Consider the following 18,854-nt stretch of genomic DNA (forward strand, 5'->3'; position numbering starts at 1 on the left):
CTGGTTGGGTGGGGTGGAGCTGATTGGTAGTGTCTGTAGTGTCGGCAGATTCCCGTGGTGTAAATACAACCACCACGACAGAGTTCAAGCTACCAACAACTGTGGCTTGCAAAATCCCTGAAAACTTAATCATCAGCTTTCACCAGGTGGTCTGAGCTGGTTCCAGCATCCCACTGGGGCAGGCCTTGTGCCTGTCCCCTCATGACCAATACGGTATCTGAAAAACAACTGAAGAGCCATAGGTATTTGGTGAATGAATGAATGAGCAATCCTGAAGTTTAAACAGCCTTCAGGACAGCAACTGCTGTTTCTAGAAGATAAAAGACTTTGAATGCTTGGCCCAAGAAGGGAATAGGGAGTCATGACATTTCTGTTCTCTGAAGACTATTTCTATATTTATTAAACAAAATGTCTATATCAGGCACAAATCCAAGTACTTTGCAAATGCTGACCCATTCAATCCTCGTAGCAATTAAAAGGCAGATACTATTAGGACCCTCATTTTACAGATAAGGAAACTGAGGCTGAGAGTAGTTTGCCAAGGTGGTGGAGCTGGGCTTTGAACCCAGGAAGTATGACTGCAGAGCCCACGTTCCTAACCACTATGCTATGCTGCATCAGGACCAGCTCTGGAAATGAGACTTGGCTCATACCCCATCTGTGCTCCAACCTAAGCACATCTACCCCATGGACATGGTGTGTGCTCGTCAGGTCACTGAACCTAAACAAAGAAATAACCAAATAGAAAAGGTCCAGAGTTGAGGCTGTGAAATGATAAGGGAGATGTGGTCTCTTTTGGATAAAGACAGAGAAAAAGACGAAGCCTTTTCAAGAGCCATGAAATAATCATGGGGATGGACTTTAAATATTTATTTACTAAATTCTAACAGGAGGACACTGACCTGTTTAACTTTCATAAAGGGAAATGTTAAAACGTGAGAGGTGAGTTTGGGACATTAGTATTTGTACAAGGCTCTCCACATATGGTCTTGCTTCATCTTTAAGACCACCATGGGAGATGACGACAATCAGGCTCATTTTATGAACTGACACCGAAGCTCAGAGGCTAGGGGACGTACCCAAGGCCACAGAACTCGTCAGCAGAACTGAGCTGGGGTCCCCGCCCTCTTGGGCTGCTGGTTCACGTTACTTCCCAAGCAGGCCTTGTAAAATCATAGCTGCTCAGAGGAAGTCAATTCCTGTAGCTAATTTTGCTGACCAGCTGTACAAAGTGAAAATGTAATTAGATTCAAAGGAGGTTTACACAGATTCTGGGGTATAGCCTAATATTGCAATAATAAAATCCAGGAATATAACTCTAATTTCTGATGTAGCTGTTCATTTAACAAATGAACTCCTAGGTGCCTATTATGCGCAGGGACCACCAAGATCGAAGATGATCTTGATTGCCCATTCTATATGCAGCGCTGAGGATCACTACAAAGAAAATGAAAATACTGATGTGGACTTTTAGCATGGGAGAAGATGGAATTAATTTAGAAGGAAAGTCTGGGACAATCAGATTGTGGTGGTAATTCAGAATGCCAGGGTCCGCAATTTGATTTCATCCTGTAGGAAAAGAAGGCCCAATGAAGACTTCTAAGCAAGGGAATGACATCATCATCACCAACATCACCATCATCACCATCATCATCATCATGATCACAATAAGAATAATAAATACTATTCACAGGGCACCTACTGTGCTCAAGGCTTCTATCCCTCACACCCACCCCATGAGGTCAGAATTAATATTAACCCCACTTTACAGAGGAGGAGCCTGAGGCAGAGGTAACACAGCTAATAAGGGGCAGAGCCTGCATCTACCTGAGTTCAGTTCACTCTCACCCTAACACTCTGCAGGATCTCTGCTTTTGAGTATATGCTGGACAGCACCTGGGAGTGGAGGTTTGGGAGCTGTCAGCGTTTAGTTGGATGGCTAACGGCGTGAGAAAGACCCAATTTAAGTGGAAAGAGAGGAAGACTAGAGAAGCAGAGAGAGAAACAGTAACAGAGGCAGGCAGTACCAAGGAAACCAAGCAGGTGTGAATTTTAAGAGGGAAAGATGGGAATAATGTTGCAGAAAATTACCTAGAGGCCAGGCAGGATGGCGATGGACAAGGAACTGTAGGATTTGCCACTTTAAGAGTGCTTCCAGGACTTCACAGACAGCATTTTCAGGGGAGTGGCGGGGGTGGGCGCCAGATTGCTGTGGGCTGAGGAATGAGTGGGAGGTGAAGATAGGGCAGGCAGCATGTAAACTCACTCTTTCAAGAAATATGATAGTGAGGGGGAGGGGAGGAAGGCAGCTTGAAAGGGGAAGATGGTGGCTGGAAGGGTTTTCTGGGGGGCATGGAGGTGGGGAGAGATTTGAGCAGTTGTTAGCTAGAATGAAGGAGAAGCTGAGGCCACAAGACAAGGAGGCTCTTCCTCAGAGCTTCGGGGGAGCTCCAAGGGATGGATGGAGAGCTCAGTGGGTGGTGTTAGCGACAGTTCATGTGGCTGGGCTTCTTCAGGGCTGTGAAATGAGAGGTGGGTCTGATTATCTCTGTGGCCCCTTGCAGACCTAATCTTCTTTTGCTTTTCTTTTTCTTTCCTCCCTTCCTTCCTCTGGCCTTTCCTTCTTCTCTCCACAAATATTTAGTAAGCATCTACTATGTGCTAGGTCTTGTGCTAGCTTCTGTGCCTGTTATAATAAACAAGACAGTGTACATCATCCTTTCAATTGAGTGGAAAGACAGATATTAAACAAGAATATGCACAAATATATTTGTGAGTGACTACACATTGTATAGAGCACTTCGAATACACTAAATACTTTATAAGCATTTTCTTATTAACTCACACACACACACACACACACACAAACTCATAAGAAAAGCACTGTTGGGATTCCTTTTTGCAAATCAGTAAACTGAGGCACAGAGAGGTCAGATGACTTCTTCACAAGACTAAGAAGACTAAGATAGGTGGAGCATAAGATTCAAATTAGATTTGCCCGTCTGGACAGGAGCACTTAACTGCCACACTGTCCTGAGTCACTGTGTTTAGAGCAGTGGGCGCCAGGATGGACAAGATCTGGAGGTGTCCCTTCCCTAGGGGAGCTCACATTCTGAGCACTGGGAAGAAACCCAGAGTTCATTTACTCCGTTCTTCCTCCAGGTGTGGTCCCTGTCAACAACATTAGCATCACCTGGGCACATGTTCCAAACGCCAAAGCTCCAGCCCAGCCCCACCCACTAGATCAGGATCTGCAGTTTAACAAGATCCGCAGGTGCTTGGTGTTCACGTTAAAGTCGGAGAAGCCTGTTGTACAGCCACTTCTCTTATTAGAGTTGAGAAACTGAGGCGCAGGAGGTTGGAGGTTACAGAGCAGGGGAACTTCAGGGCTTGGTGCCTGGAGCCCAGCCTAGGCCTGAATGGACCCTTCCACTCTTAAGAGGCCATGTGGGTAGGACATGAGGAGGAAGGGGTGGCGCGCGCAAGGTGCTCGGCGCGCGCAAGGTGCTCGGCGCGCGCAAGGTGCTCGGCGCGCGCAAGGTGCTCGGCGCGCGCAAGGTGCTCGGCGCGCGCAAGGTGCTCGCGAGGCTCCCGGGCCGGGCCTAGCCGGGCTGAGGCGATGCGGGCGCCGGGCGGGCCGGGCCGCCGGGCCGCCGCGCAGCGTCCCCGTCCCTGCGCTGGCCCGGCCCGGCCCCTCAGCTCCACCCCCTGCCTCCCCCTCCCGCCTGCTCGCGCCTCCTGAAAAGCCAGCCCGCCCGGGGCGGCGGCGCAGAGCCGGCCCGGCGCACGAGGCAGCCAGCGCGGCCATGACGGCGGAGAAGGCGCTGCCTCTGGGCAACGGGAAGGCTGCCGAGGAGGCGAGGGAGTCCGAGGTGCTGGGTGGCAGCGGGGGCGCGGCGTCCGCCCGCGACCCGCGCGACAAGCGCGACAAGGCAGTCCACGAGCGCGGCCACTGGAATAACAAGGTGGAGTTCGTGCTGAGCGTGGCAGGGGAAATCATCGGGCTGGGCAACGTGTGGCGCTTCCCTTACCTGTGCTACAAGAACGGCGGAGGTGAGGCGGCGCGCGGCCCTGAGGAGAATGGGTTGGGGGAAGCCAGCCCTGTGGGGGCGGGGAGCTCGGGGTGAGCGCGAGACCCCTCCCGCGCCTGCGTGTAGCGGGACCCTCGCGGAGAACGGCGGCCCGGGCCACCTGACGAGCGAGCTTACCCCCGGGTAAGGCGCGCCGTCCCAGTGCGCATGCGTGCTTCGCACCTGCGTGTACCACCTGCTAGCACGCGGGGACTTGTCCGCCAGGTGTGTTCTGACCCAGCGTGAGGTGCAGACCGAGACCAGGAGCCCTTCACGTTTGGGGCAGGAGACAGCGCCTTTGAGCCTCAGCTTTCCTGACTGGAAACCTGCATGAAGGAAAGGGACTCAATCTGAGTAGGCTCGGGTTTTGAGCGCTTGTTGAAATGCCAGCCTCCGTACTAAACTTTACTTACATCATCTCGTTTCATCCTACAGTCATCTTTGTAGGTAGTGGTATACCCGTTTTGCAGATGAGGAAACTAAGGGCCAGAGAAGTCACTCACTTAATAAGGGGTAAAGATGGGATTCTGACACCAAAGGCCTGGTTTTAAAGTGGGATTGGATGACAACAGGGAGAACTTTTAGGTGAGACATTGCTGTTTGATTCCCTGCCTTTCATTTGCCCGTAAGGCCTTTTCTAGGGCCTCTTTTCAGGACTGTCTGGTGGGAAAGTGGGCACCAGTTTCTTTTACTGGTCTCAGAGTCACTCATGACAAATAGCAACAATAATAATTGGATGTTTAGAAGTTGCTTAAAGCTTGCAGGGGTCAGGGAAAGGAAGGTGATGAGAGAGTCGTTTCTAGAGACAACGTGTCCGAGTCAGTTTGGTGGAGATGCAGCAGTGAGTCCTCAAATCTCCCAGCCCAAGGAAGGGGCTCCAGACTTTAGGAGCCCCCGACCTGTCATATCAGCAGGACAGCTGGCAGTTCCATGGCAAAGGACTTTGTGAAACCTTGAGTGGCACAGTTTCTGCAAGGAGAAGCCTGTGTCTATGTATTCCTCCCTCTCTTTGCTGTGTCCCTCCAGCAGATCCCCAGACCCCAATGAAGGTGGCTCAGAGGTTGGCAGGGACCACACTGTTAGGCTTCGTGGAGCAGGACTTCCTGTGCGGGCAGCTGCAGGGAGAGTGAAAAGGGTACTGCTTGGCCAGGGCCCTTTCTTTGGAGACATTCATCCTGAAGGCACAGGCTGCTCCAAGCCTGCCCTGCACTGGTAATGAAGTGGCCGCCGGTGTTGGTGGCTTGGCAAGGGGGAGAGAGGGAGCCGACTCAGAGACCCCGAACGTGCCCTGCGCCCTCAGCTGGGAATCCGCCTCTCTTTGCACATTCAGCCTGTGTAAGCTGCCATGTCCACTTAGATGCCTGTGGAAACCCTTTAGGATAGTCCCAGGCAAGAGCTGTTTTAACATCTTTTTTCTTTTTTTTTTTTAAAATACGGGAAATTCTTATGCCAAAACAACAACAAAAAATGCATTCCTAAAATCAGAAAATAGTGTAAGTTGCATTAATTACAAACTCTGCCTCAGATGAAAAAAAGGTTGTTGTGAGTCAAGATTAAAAATGAGTCATTTTCTTTTTACTCTAATGAGACAAGAGTCTCCGTTGGGTGCACAGATATCCTGGTTTAATTGAGCTAGTTATCTTAAGGATTACTAGCTTTGTGAACAGAGAGGCCACAAGGCTTTCAGAAAGTGTCATCTGTTAGGTTCTAGAGGATTCACAGGTAAATTACAGCATATTCGGGAAACTTCTGTGGCTTGTTTTAATCACTTAGATTTATATTCAGCACACAGACCCTCTTATCTTCTTTTACACACTTTTTGCCTTCTAATATAGTTGGGGTATCTGCTTATCAACTGTTTACCTTTTTAAAAAAATCTACACAGCTCTACTCATAAATTGCAACAATAGTTTAGTATTTCTTTCCCAATGTGAAACTTTGTAAAAATAGAAAACTAAGACCTTTTCAAAACCTGGTAAATATTGTCCTATTATCAGGATTGATCAAAATCGTTGCTATTAATCCTGTGGTTAAAGGGACTTCATTTAGCCAAAAGCACTTTGAGTGAAAGCCTTCATTTGTGAGCTCAGATGGTGGCGAATAGCGTGTGTTTTCATGCTTTGTTATTAGATGAGAGAGAGAGAGAATGAGGGATTTGGAAAAATCCCTTTCTTCTTGTAATGGCTCATGTTCACCTCAGTTATTTAATTTGTTTCACAGAAAGGCCCAGGCAGTGGGTATTGTGTTTCAAGATGGGAGCACTAAAGCTTACGGTGGTCTTTTCTCAGATTGACTCAAAGCCAGCCTCTCTGGACAGATTCTTGCTACGAACTGCTCATAACTCAGCTTCATACCTAGGGCTCATGTACAAGGGCCTGTTACTGCTCATTGTATATCTCCTTGAGAATGCCTTTCTTTATGAAGACTTTTTGCAGGTCACTTCCCAAGTAAGAAGAAGAGGTCCCCCTCCCCTGGCCTGTTGAGGTTACTTTAGAATAAAAAAGAAGGATGTAGCGTTCAGGGAGGGAATGAATTTGACCTGCGCTGGAGGGTAGAATGCATAAATAAAAGAATCAAGCATATAACACAATTTCTTTTACATTATCATCTTAGCTGCACAACAATTCTGTGAGATAAGTGGTGCAGATATTAAGTATTAAAGCCCTACTTTACAGTTGAGGAAGTTGAGGCTGGGAGATGTGACATAAACTTACTCAAGGGAGTAGGTGGCAGAGAGCACAAACCCAGGCTCACATTTTCTGACTCTGGTCCTCATAGGAGGAACTTGAACTCAAGCTCAGAGCACATGATGTCTTGAGAGATAAGTGAGATAAGTGGTGCAGATATTAAGTATTAAAGCCCTACTTTACAGTTGAGGAAGTTGAGGCTGGGAGATGTGACATAAACTTACTCAAGGGAGTAGGTGGCAGAGAGCACAAACCCAGGCTCACATTTTCTGACTCTGGTCCTCATAGGAGGAACTTGAACTCAAGCTCAGAGCACATGATGTCTTGCCTCTAGTAGGTGCTTATTAAAGGGCTGAACGTGAAGTGGTAGAGGCAATTTTAACCTCATTCACTTACTTTGCATCCTTGCAGGGGCATTCCTGATTCCCTATGTGGTGTTTTTTATATGCTGTGGGATTCCTGTTTTTTTCCTGGAAACAGCTCTGGGACAATTTACTAGTGAAGGTGGCATTACGTGTTGGAGGAAAGTGTGCCCTTTATTTGAAGGTAAGTGCGAAGTTAATAAGAAAGTATAAAGGGTTCCTGGGTGATGTCAGGTTGTGAAGGGCAGCTTTTAACAAGGCGGAGAGAGACAAATCACTGCCTTTCCTTTGTTCTTTCAGGCATTGGCTATGCAACACAGGTGATTGAGGCCCATCTAAACGTGTACTACATCATCATCCTGGCGTGGGCCATTTTCTACCTGAGCAACTGCTTCACCACCGAGCTCCCCTGGGCCACCTGTGGGCACGAATGGAACACAGGTATGGCCTCCAGGGAGGGTCTCTCTGATGGTCCTGCTGGGGACCTGGGATTGGTGGTATGTCATGTCTCTTGCCATGAGTCCAGATTCCACTGCAAGTGTACCTGGTCTGTACACTCTTCAGCTCTGAACCTGAGCTGAGCACTGGCCCAGGGATTGGCACAGGGAGAAGAATTGTGATGCTCTTTCCTCGCTATGCCAAATACAGAGACTGAACCCTTCCTGCACAGAGTAGGGATGCAAGGAAGAAGTACTAAACTGAGATTCAGGGGTTTGGGCTGCAATTCCAGCCCTGCCTCTGAGTGTCAGGTTCTCCTCTGTAAAATGAAGGGGTTAGACTAGATCAAGGGTTGCAGACAGGGGGTCTGTCAGCCAGTTAGGCTTTAGATCAGTGACCAGCAAATTTCAAAAATGTATTTGGTTGTCAAAATTGAAAAATCAGAAGGCTTGACATGAAAATCCAGATTTTCAGCTTCTCTTGAAAAATTTAAAAGATCTGGCAAAACCAGAGCCACATTCCCACATTCTTACTTGGCAGCAATGGCTGCAGCTGAGAACCGTCTGTTGCCTTTGCTTGAAGCTTCTGTCCTCAAGCTGGCCACAGTCCCCACCCAGCTCACATTGCTCATTTACTCTACCTGTCCTACCCAGGTAGATACTTGAATTCACCACCCTCCTCCTGCCTTGAATGGGTAACTTTTTACATTACTTTGGATTCTAATATACTGTTTACTTATCAATTTGTCATCCTGTCAGGATTGAATCTTACAATCTAGGGAAGGCAAATACTTCTCAACCCCTGTCTTTGGAGGCTGTGCTCAGTGCAGACATCACTAGTCGATTGTAGAATGCTTTCCTTTTGAGTCTAGTCTTGGCCTCAGAACTCTGCTCAGAAGTCTAGGCAGCCACCACCTTTTGACTGGAATCAACACACATGCTTTAACCTATTCGCCATCTGTGTTGTAACCTGTGGTTAGGTTGTCTCTGGAAGTGGCCAGTCATCCTGAAAGCTGAGACACAGTAAGACTGGGTAGGATGTTGGTCACCAGCAGAAGGAACAGTGGGCATTAGACCAAGAAAATGCTGTGAACTAGCTTCTATCCCTGCATGACTTTGCCTTGCTTCCCCCCATCCACCACATTTTGTGGGGTCTTGTTTATCAAACTAAAATTCAAGGACATATTCTTGGAGGGCTGTGAGTCCTCCATGATAATTTAATTGTGCATATTTATTTTGAGGATACTCTAAAAAATTGTGCATGTTCTGGATCATCTGCCCAGCCACCTCATAAATGAGGACGGTTGGGGGATCTCAGTGCCTGACTTTGTCCATGTTTACCATTTAAGATGCATTCTTGGTGAACAGGATGATGGTGGCCAAGGGAAAAAGAGCAGAGAGATTTAATTCATAAATGGTCATTGATACTAAGTCCAGCCAAGAATGCAACAAACTGTAGGAACAAAGGTTTTGCAAATGTGTGACCGGAGAAAAATGGTGGTAGAATTGAATCTCAAATAGTGCATGGAAAAATACGCAAGCTTAATTCCATAGACCCTGCCTCCTACCTGTCAGTTCTGTTTTTCTGTTGGGAAATCGATTTAGTTTCACAAGATGGCATTATCATACACATCCATTTTATGCTATCAATTTGAATTGTGTTGGTTCCATAGTATAGTTGGTATTTAACTTGTAAATTCTGGTTTTATAGGTGTTTGAATACTATAATCACAAAGACTTTATAATTCATTATTTATTTGTAAAAGATTAAATGTCATTTTAATAAAAAATACCATGTCAACCTTGGGTGTCTGAGACATTTTTTTACTCTAGAAAAAAAATTTGAGAAACACTGTTTTAGAGAATCTGATCAAAGCTAAGGGCTCCTCTCCAGAAAAAGGCACAAGTGTACATTCAGGCATTTTGCCTATAATATTAGGTTCCCAGACCTCTCTTAGGACTGTCTGTGGACCCCACAGACCATCTCCTTTCCTAATATGGTTAGCACTTGCCCAGAGAAGTGGGAAGGGCGCAGACACTTGGGGAACTTTTCCCCAGTGGGCTGCAAAGCTTTCTTCCACTGATTGCATTCCCTTTTCTCTGAAGGCGTGTGAACACTTGTGTGAAACATCACATATAGGAAGGCTTCCTGTTCTGGAGATTATAGATGGAGTTGGAGGGCTCGTGCACACATGAGGAGAGCGAAGGGCCAGAGTGAGGCTGAACACGGGCTCCGTGCTGGCCACTGTGCTGGGTGCACGGGCTTTGAAGCGCATGGGTGCAGGAGGCCCTGTCCTCTGGGAACTCACAGTCTGGTGACTGAGGTGGCTCTGTGAACAGGGAGGTGCAGGAAGGAGACCCAGATCCCATGGTGGCAGACAGAACCAGGCGATAACCATGGCAAAGGAGGTGGAGCCTTGGCTGGAGTTGATTCCGTTTTCTTCCCCTAACTGGCTGGTGACTTGTGAGGGAGGAACGGGTGTGGTTGAGGTCCCTTGACTTCTTCTGAACCCTGATTCCTCCTCTTCAAAATAAAGGGCGTGGAGAAGGAGGTTCCTTGGAGGACCTTTAAATTCTAACTTTCTTAGAATTCAGGAGACGGAGATCAAGGAAGGCTTCTTGGAGGAGAGGTTAATGGGCTGATCTGGGCCTTAAAGGATGAACACTCAGATGTTTTAAACTTGAGATTCAAATCTCTCTTGGTCATCAAGTTTCATGAAATGAGAAGACATATTCAATAAATCCTTTCCTGGATTGAGGGAATGATGAAGGAATTAGGGATTCTTTACACATTTGGATGTTATTTCATCCAGTCATCAGGTCTTTATGAGGCAGCTGTGCCATTAGCCTCTTCTTCCATGAAGAAAAACTGAGTCTCACCTGCATTACTGGCCCAGGGACACCATGGCTGACGCCCCCCTTTAGCCCCCTTGTTCCTGCTGGGGCCACTGAGCAGAACAGGTAAATGCTATGGACAGGCCTTAGGTAGGGAAGTGGAAAAGGTGAAAGATTCAAGAACAAGGCCAGAGGAAAGAATTGGAAAGGCCGTGTTCATGGGAATAGGGGAGAGGAGGTACCCTGCCCCCAAAACTTCTCCTCCTGTTTGAATCAAGCCAAGCCTCCCTCTTAAACTGTTTGTAAGTGATTGATTTTCCCCACAGTGCTCTCTGAGGCATGTTTACCTGGGGTGGCTGGGTGAAACCACCTGGTTGCACCATCGGCCCTGAAGGTTTTCCAAGATCCAGCCCTCGCGGAGGGTAATTTTCCTGTGTTTCTTGTCTTGTTTCTGCTATAGAGAACTGCGTGGAGTTCCAGAAACTGAACGCAACCAACCACAGCCACGTGTCCCTACAGAATGCCACCTCTCCCGTCATGGAGTTTTGGGAGTAAGTGGAAATACCTTGTCTCCTTTGGCCCGTGGGGGGCTCTGTCCTGGTGCTGCTCAGTTAACGTAGCCCCCACCCTTGGAAAAAGCCTGACCCTGCCTCCAGCCTTGTACTTCCTGGCTTCTGTGGGCATCTGGCTGCTTTGGAAGCCAGAATGGAGATCTTGAGAGGTTTCCCAAAGGGGCAGCTGAGAGAAATGCTTTCTTGTTCTTTGACGACATGTCAGCATGCCTGTTTACTTACTGGGGCAAGAAGTGCTTGGTAAAATGATGGGCAGTTTAAAAATTCATTTTTAACAAAAGAGAAGATTTGGCGTGTTTGCAATAAACTAAGTCAAGAATATATTTAGCCTGGAAAGCGGAAGTCTCCGGGGGGACAGGTTAGCTTTCTTTCAGTAGCAGCAATGTCATGTCGAAAGGAAGTACATCAACATTAACGGGTAGAGGTTGTAAAGAGGCAGGTTTTCAACGTACTTAGGAAGAGCTTTAGTCTCACAGAGTTGTCTGCAAGTACTTCCGAAGGTTGTGAGCCCTTGTTCCTGGAAGAGTTTGACCAATGTAGGGCTGCTGATGGTTGCTGGGAAGGTGCCCGAATCCACAGACATTATAGGCAGTAGTTGTGTGGGTGGGCATTTTCCCAGAGACGGGCATTTTTCATCAGTGTTCCAAAGGGGTCTGTGGCCCTGGAGTTACAAGAGCTGCCACGTACGGTTGTATAAGTTGTTCACTGCACAACCCTAGAGGACATCATTTACATTGTGAATGTGCAGAATTGTGCAGTGCCCAGGAATTGAAGAGAAGTTTCCTCTGTGGGTTGAAGGATGGCTAAAGGCTTTCTTTTTTTTTTTTTTTTTTTTTTAAATTTTATTTATTTATATTTATTTTTGGCTGTGTTGGGTCTTCGTTTCTGTGCGAGGGCCTTCTCTAGTTGCGGCGAGCGGGGGCCACTCTTCATCGCAGTGCGTGGGCCTCTCACTGTCGCGGCCTCTCTTGTTGCGGAGCACAAGCTCCAGATGCGCAGGCTCAGTAGTTGTGGCTCACGGGCCTAGTTGCTCCGTGGCATGTGGGATCTTCCCAGACCAGGGCTCGAACCCATGTCCCCTGCATTGGCAGGCAGATTCTCAACTGCTGCGCCACCAGGGAAGCCCTGGCTAAAGGCTTTCTGAGGCTTTTTAATCTGGAAAGGTCTGGCTTCATTGAAGACCCTCCCCTACTTTAATGATAGTGTAGAGGGACAGTGGTTTTATGAGTGATTTTTATTCTATTCCCAGATACCATTCTTCTCCTTCCCTCTCTAGAGGTCATTATGCTGAATTTAGATTTATCATTCTATAAAATGAATGTAAAGGACATGAGTTTATAATTATAAATATAACTTATTTATATAAATATTAATGTAAATAAAATACTGCCCTCTATACATACACACATATTATGTGTATATATACATATATATACATATTATGTATATCTCCCAAATAATAGCTAAGTCTTTCTTGCATGTTTTAAAATTTTATATTAATGGTATCCATTACTCACTTTTTTCTTATAGCTTTGTTTCTTTGCTCAGTATTGGTTTTGAGATGGTCTCCATACTGATACATGTAGCTTTGGTTCATTCATTCTGTTCCTGCTGTATAGTATTTCCATATATAAAGAGACTACATTGTGTTTACCTGGCTCCTCTTGATGGGCATTTAGACTGTCTCCCATTTCCCACTATGATTAAGCACGCTGAGTGAATGTCTTGTTTGTGTTTCTCTGCACAAATGAAGTTTTCTAGACAATATACCTAAGAGTGGAATTACTGGGAGGTAGGGTCCATGCATTGTCAGTTTTATCAGATTATGTCAAATTGCTTTTTAAAGGAATTGTTCTAATTTACTCTCCAAATAAGAGTAGAATGAGAATTTCTACTACTCCCCATTCTAGACCTAGGCACTTGTTCTGTTTTTAAGTTCTGCCGGTGTAATGGATATGAAATTGTATCCCACTGTTTTAAATTTGCATTTCTCTAATTACTTTATGAGGTTGAGCATCTTTTCATGTTTTTTTTTTGCTCCATTTGGGTTTCCTCATCCATTAACTTCCTGCTCATATCCTTTTCTCTTTTCTCATAGGTAGGAGTTCTTGATACATTGTAGGTATTTGTACCCATGCTACAAATAGCTTTTCTTAGTGTGTGGCTTTTCTTTCTTGTTTATGTATGGCATAAATTGTATTGAATTTAAATTTGCCAATATTTTTCTTTTTGGTTTGCACAGTTGGTGTGTTATTTAAGATATAGTTCTGTACCCCAAAGTTGTAAAAAAAAATTTTTTTTCTGGGTTTTCTTTTTTTTTGGGGGGGGTTCTTTTAAGAGTTTTAAAGTTTTGTTTTTTCACATTCAGGAATATAATCTACCTGGAATTTTCTTTTTGCATATGGTACAAGGTAGGAATCCAGCCATATATATATATGTATTTGCTGAATTGTTCATCCTTTCCTTACTGATTTGTAATGCCATCTTCCATATAAAGTTTTCCTACAAGCACATGTCTGTTTAGGGGCTCTCTGTTCTGCTCATCTCTTTTGCTAACTGTGCGTCAATACTATACCTATAGTTTAATTTTAAGCCTTGACCTCGTAAGGCAAGTCCCTCACTTTGCTCTTTTCCAAACTTGTTTTAGTCTTCCAAATGAATTTTAAATCAGCTTGTCAAGTTAAAAAACAATAATAAAGAACAGAACAACTCTGGGGGGATTTTGGTTGGGAGAATATTGAACTTATAGGTTAATTTGAGGAAAACTGACATCTTTGTGATTCAGCCTCTCTGTCCATGAACATGGTATAGCCCGCCATTTATTTAGGTCTTTTAAAATGCCTGATGAAGTAGTGCTGCCTGATGTGGTTGTCAGAGAAGAAGCATTAGAATCACCTGGTTAGAAATGCAAACTCTCTAGCTCTCTCCAGGCCTACTGAGTCATAGTCCCAAATAGAGCATCCATATGACATTATGCTAGAGCAGAGGCTGCTCTTGCGGGGTGGGAGGTGGTGCTGTGTGACCTTTTCCAGCCTCACTGGGCTATGGTTTTCCAGTGGAATGTTTAGGACCTGCACATTTGAGTGTCTGCAAAACCTGGTCTCTGTGCTCCCTTAGGGAATGCAACCTCAAATCCTACACTGGATAAGTTCTCTGTGTAACTTACGTTGCTTTGTACCATTCATTTCCTTTGTAACATGTATGGAAAACCTCGATTAAATTATTATTTGTGCAATATGTTTGTTTATTGTCTGAATTCCCCAGGAGGCAGTCATGAAGCAGTACCTTTTCTGGTTTTGCTCACTACTGCTGGTCAATGGAAGGCCCCCAGTGAATATTTACAGAATGTACAGGTACATGGGAGGAAGGTGGCAGGCAATATTTTCTAGAAAATACTACGTGAGGAGAGTCAAAGTGGGCTCTGGCAAGAATTCATCTTGTCCCTAAGCTCCCCAGAACAGCACTGATGGCTTTGAGGATCCCTTTGTCATATCCATGTCACCCACTCATTTGGACACCAAGTGGTAGGAGGGGATGGTGAGTCTGTGTCCTCACTTGTAACTGGGCCTTTTTGTCTGCTACTTGGTCATTCAAAATGAAAGTCACTGTGAGAATGAACCCATGATTCTAGTTTTCTACTCTGATTGCATTTGTATTATCTATGCAATGTTGAATTCTGCATCCTAAAACTACTCAAATGCTGGTGTGACACTCCTTCCTTAATAAGGTATTTTTATCAGACAGCTCTAATTCATCTTCTCCTCAGAGGTGAACTTGGAATGTAGAGACTCTGTGAGATGTTTGTAGCATCCTAGGAAAAGCTATTTGGAGCTACATAAATTTGAGAAGGGCTGAAAACCATGCCCTTCAGTAAGAATATCCATTACCTTTGATTAACTCAAACTCAACATATTTTCCTGTGCAATCATTTGGACTCTTTCCCCTCATCCCCCACCCATCCCCCACCCCCGAATGCTAGCATTCCACTAAACACAGCCTGGCAAACGCTCTGCTAGGAGAAAGTTCTTCCTTGAATTCAGTCATAGTTTGGCTTCTGGGGCTTTGGATAGAAAGTGCCTAATTCCTTTCCCATGTGACAGTCCTTCAAGTATTGGATCAAGTGTCCTTAAAAATGTTTCTTTCCTAGTTCTCTTTGCTGTTTCCTTGTGTGGCTGGTTCCCATCTATAGTGTGCTCTTTTTGTCTTCTCACTGCCTCTAACTCCAGGGACCTTATTCAGGGCCACGTTGCTTGGTCAGAATGGACTGCCTCAGTTGTGTGCTTGTTCATTCATTCAACAAATGTCTGAGCTCCTTGTGTGCATAAGAAGGACACTTGGCGTAATTGGGAGTGGTGGGAATGTAAGACGCGGTTCTAGCCCTCTAGAAGCGGAGGAGAGACAAGCCCGTAGATTCCCATAAAGTCAGTTACAAGGTGCTGTTTCCCTGCGCAGGGCTGCCGATGGCTTTATCCTGACCTTGGGCATCTGGCATCTTGAAAGTTCATTTTCCTTTTCAGGGAATAATTAATGTTACTGGCTTAGCCAGTGAGAACAGCTCAGGCTCTGGGTCAGTCCTGGGTTCTGGCTCAGGCAGGGGGCCTGTGGGGCAGGGGCGGCTTGTCTTCCTCATGTCAGATTTCAAAATCAGGCCACCCTGGTTTCCCTTAGTATCTCATTATGCATCTGGCACCCGTGAGTTTATCTCAATATGTTTGCGGTTCTCCATTTTGAGCCTGTGTCCTCTGGAGGGATTGAGTGCTATAAGAGTGTAACCGGCATTGTAGCATCAGATGGGCTGTGGTCTATTTTCACTTCCCTTTCTCGGTCCTCTCATCCCTCTCGTCCAGGGTTTTGCAAGCAACCGCATGCTTGCCATGTATACGGTTGAAATTGCTTTTGCATGGTATCCATTCAGCACACATTTGTTGAGAGCATATTGTGTGCTGAGCCTGCATTAAGCTCTAAGGGTATTCAGTTCTCTGTCTTTATTCAGAAGGATGTAGTCTTGTCTTTCTGGTTTATCTTTCCTGGAGGAGGTTTTAAAAAATTGTTTATTTCTAAATCATGTGGCCACTTGAATTGATTTTAATTTGGACACAAAATTTGGGCTCCAAGTTGCTGAAGTGAAACTCTAATTCTTGCTGTGGGCCCAGGGCCGCCCCTGCTTCCTTCGTCTTCCCCTCTGCCCTCCTCCGCACCGGCCTTCTTTCTGTCTTTCGTATGTCCTGGGCTTGTCCTAGGCTCAGTGTCCAGCTTTTGTATAGAAGAGTCCCTTTGCTTAGAAGTTTCCTCACCAAGTCCTTGTGTGTCTGGCTCTTTCTTATCATTGAGTCTTAATTCACGTGTCATTTGGGAAGCCCTCTCTACCCATCCTGTTGCTTCCACTTATCAGCTGAATCAGCACCCCAGTCCCTCTCAACCCCATCTGTCTGTTTTATTGCCTGCATAGGACTTATCCTTGTGTCTTTTTTACTAGTTTATTCTGTCTCTCCCTCCATTAGACTATAAGCCCTATGCCAGCAAGGACTGTCCTGTTTTGTTCCCTGTTGTCTTGCCAGCACATTCTAAGTGCCCAAAAAATATTTATTCAAACACATGGATGGAAGATTGAATGAATGAATGAATGAATGTTTTTTAACCTCGTGGAGTTGCGTCCTCTTACTTTGCTTTTGCCCTGTCTGTTGAAGAGTGTAAGTTCCCAGGCTCAGAAACGTAATTCATCTCTTAGATCAGCTCCCTTTTATAGAACTCCTATTATTATCCAATCTTGATCATTAGAGTAAAGATACTTGTATATAAAATCAGCTGCGAGGGCATTTGTTTTCATAAATAGTGGATGTCTTACACCGAGTAATGGGAAGCAGTGACTTACTGAACCACAAGAGTTCTGCCTGAGGTTCCTTTTACATCCTGATGGATGAAGTAAAGGAAGGGAAGTCGCAGTTAGTTGCTAAGCAGCTACTGTGTACCCTGGCCCTGAGCATGGCCCTCCAGGCCTGTTGCTTCATTTAATCCACCCACCCAGGGGATACATGGTACAGCATCACTGAACAGATTCCCATCTCACTCAGGGGATTCTGCGGCAGGGAGAGGTTAAGGGACTTATCCAAAGTGCCCCTCTTGGCTAGCAAGAGCTGGAGCTGGGCTGAGAGCCGGCCCCCTCTGATCCCACCTGCATCCCTCCACCCTTCCGTACATGCTCCTCCCGCCCGTGTCTGAAATACCATCAGCTCCCTGTTTTATCACGGGGCAGCATCCAACTGGTGTATCCCTTCTATCTGCAGCCCTGTGGCCCTAGGTTCTTGAAGAGAGAGTTTTGCTGTAGATGGAGATGTATAATTGATGGAGGGAGGGAGGAACGAATGAGGAATGACTTGTCTCCAGCGCCCAGCACAAACAAAACACAAAAAACCTGTTGGCTTTTGTCTTGTTGGATTTCAAGAGGTACCTTTAGGAAATGACCTGAACCTTGCTTTTAACAGAATACTGTGGTTTCCAGCTGAGCCAGGCGTTGAGTGTGAGGCAAGCAGACTCTGATCTGCTGTGATGACAGCTGGAAATTGATGCTGGCCTCCTGGAGTATGTTGTGGCCCTGCAGCTGGTGGCACAAGAGGTTAATGAATGCCTTGAATTCAGGCTCAGGCAGAGAGTAACTCAGAAGGGGCTGTTCCCAAATTTTAGCGTGTTATCTTGATTCCTTATTACTTCTAATCAAACCAGGAGAACATGTTTGAAACTCTCCAGATTTACACACACACACACACACACTCTGCTCCATGCTTTCCCTGGAAGACCTCTAGGATGAGGAAGAAGCACCAGAGCTGGGACCTGACTCTCCCACCCACTCATGGGGGCCCTGGGCAGGTGATTCTGAGCCTCAGTTTCCTCCCTGGCAAATGGGTGCACCTCACCACCCTTCCAGGTGCAGTCAGCATAAAGTGACGGAAGCAGGGGGGCAGTGACCAGTCGATGGTGGCTCTTCTCACCCCTGCATCTTGCCCTTTCTCAGCCTGTCCCCACCTCCCGCCCCACAGCTCAGGTGGATGAGGTGTCATTCAAAAACCAGAGGCCTCCTGGTGGGATACCCTGGACCTGGGGGCAGATGCCCGTTCCCGCTCTGGATCTCTCGTCCAGGGCTTTTCCTGATGTCATGTGTGCCTCTCCTGCCCGCAGTCCCTCTGTAGCAGACAGTGGCTCTCTGCCAGGCTTAACACAGAGTGTCTTGGAGGGGCCGACCCCGCCAGGTGTCAGACCCTCCCCGAGCTTTCAGCCACTCCTAACGCAGAGCTACTGTACCAGGGGAACCCGGGGGTCTGGGAAGGCTGTGCTGAGTCCTGGTAAGGAGGAGAAGGGCAGGAACCCGAGGGCGCTGGGATTCCAGCCACGGGGCAGTGAGGCCCTTTCTGTGGCGTGGGATCCCTACTTATAGACACCTCTCCTTACTGCTTCCTATCTTGCTGGATCTTACCCTCCAGCCATGCAGGACCAGAACAGGCATTGAACTTGGGGTCAGGAGACTGATGTGCAAGGCCAGGCTCTGCCACTTTCCAGTTTGTGATCTATGGCAAGGTCCATATCTACTTGGAGCCTCAGTCTGCTCTGGGCAGTGGGTGTAAAACAAGTTAACATATGTGAGACTGCCCGGTGCTCTGTGCCAAAGTGTGTTCTGCACAAAGTTAGGAGGTATCGCTTTGGAAAGGCAGAAACGTGGTGGGGCACTTCCTTCTTAACAACTTTTTAATAGCTTTGTGGTATAATTTACATGCCATAAACTGCACGCTGTTTAGGTGTACAAGTAGGTGATTTTCGAGCAAACTTGCCACGTGTGAAATTGTCACCGCAAGATAGGTTTGGACTATTTCCATTGCCCTAGCAAGATCTCTCATGCCAT

The 18,854-nt window shown here is 46.4% G+C and overlaps 1 protein-coding gene across 1 annotated transcript in view; it reads left to right on the top strand.

Annotated features, from left to right (window-relative positions):
- The first annotated feature begins 3,754 nt into the window (after window positions 1-3,754).
- Window positions 3,755-18,854, top strand: part of SLC6A11 (solute carrier family 6 member 11) — a 120,886-nt gene continuing 105,786 nt past the window's right edge. Inside the window, exons 1-4 of the mRNA XM_059937732.1 lie at window positions 3,755-4,053; window positions 7,169-7,303; window positions 7,420-7,560; window positions 10,852-10,942. Of these exons, the coding sequence (XP_059793715.1) occupies window positions 3,807-4,053; window positions 7,169-7,303; window positions 7,420-7,560; window positions 10,852-10,942 (614 nt within the window). The 5' untranslated portion in view covers window positions 3,755-3,806. The remainder of the gene's footprint in view (window positions 4,054-7,168; window positions 7,304-7,419; window positions 7,561-10,851; window positions 10,943-18,854) is intronic.

This window comes from Balaenoptera ricei, chromosome 11, assembly GCF_028023285.1.
Source record: "Balaenoptera ricei isolate mBalRic1 chromosome 11, mBalRic1.hap2, whole genome shotgun sequence".
Taxonomy (NCBI): domain Eukaryota; kingdom Metazoa; phylum Chordata; class Mammalia; order Artiodactyla; family Balaenopteridae; genus Balaenoptera; species Balaenoptera ricei.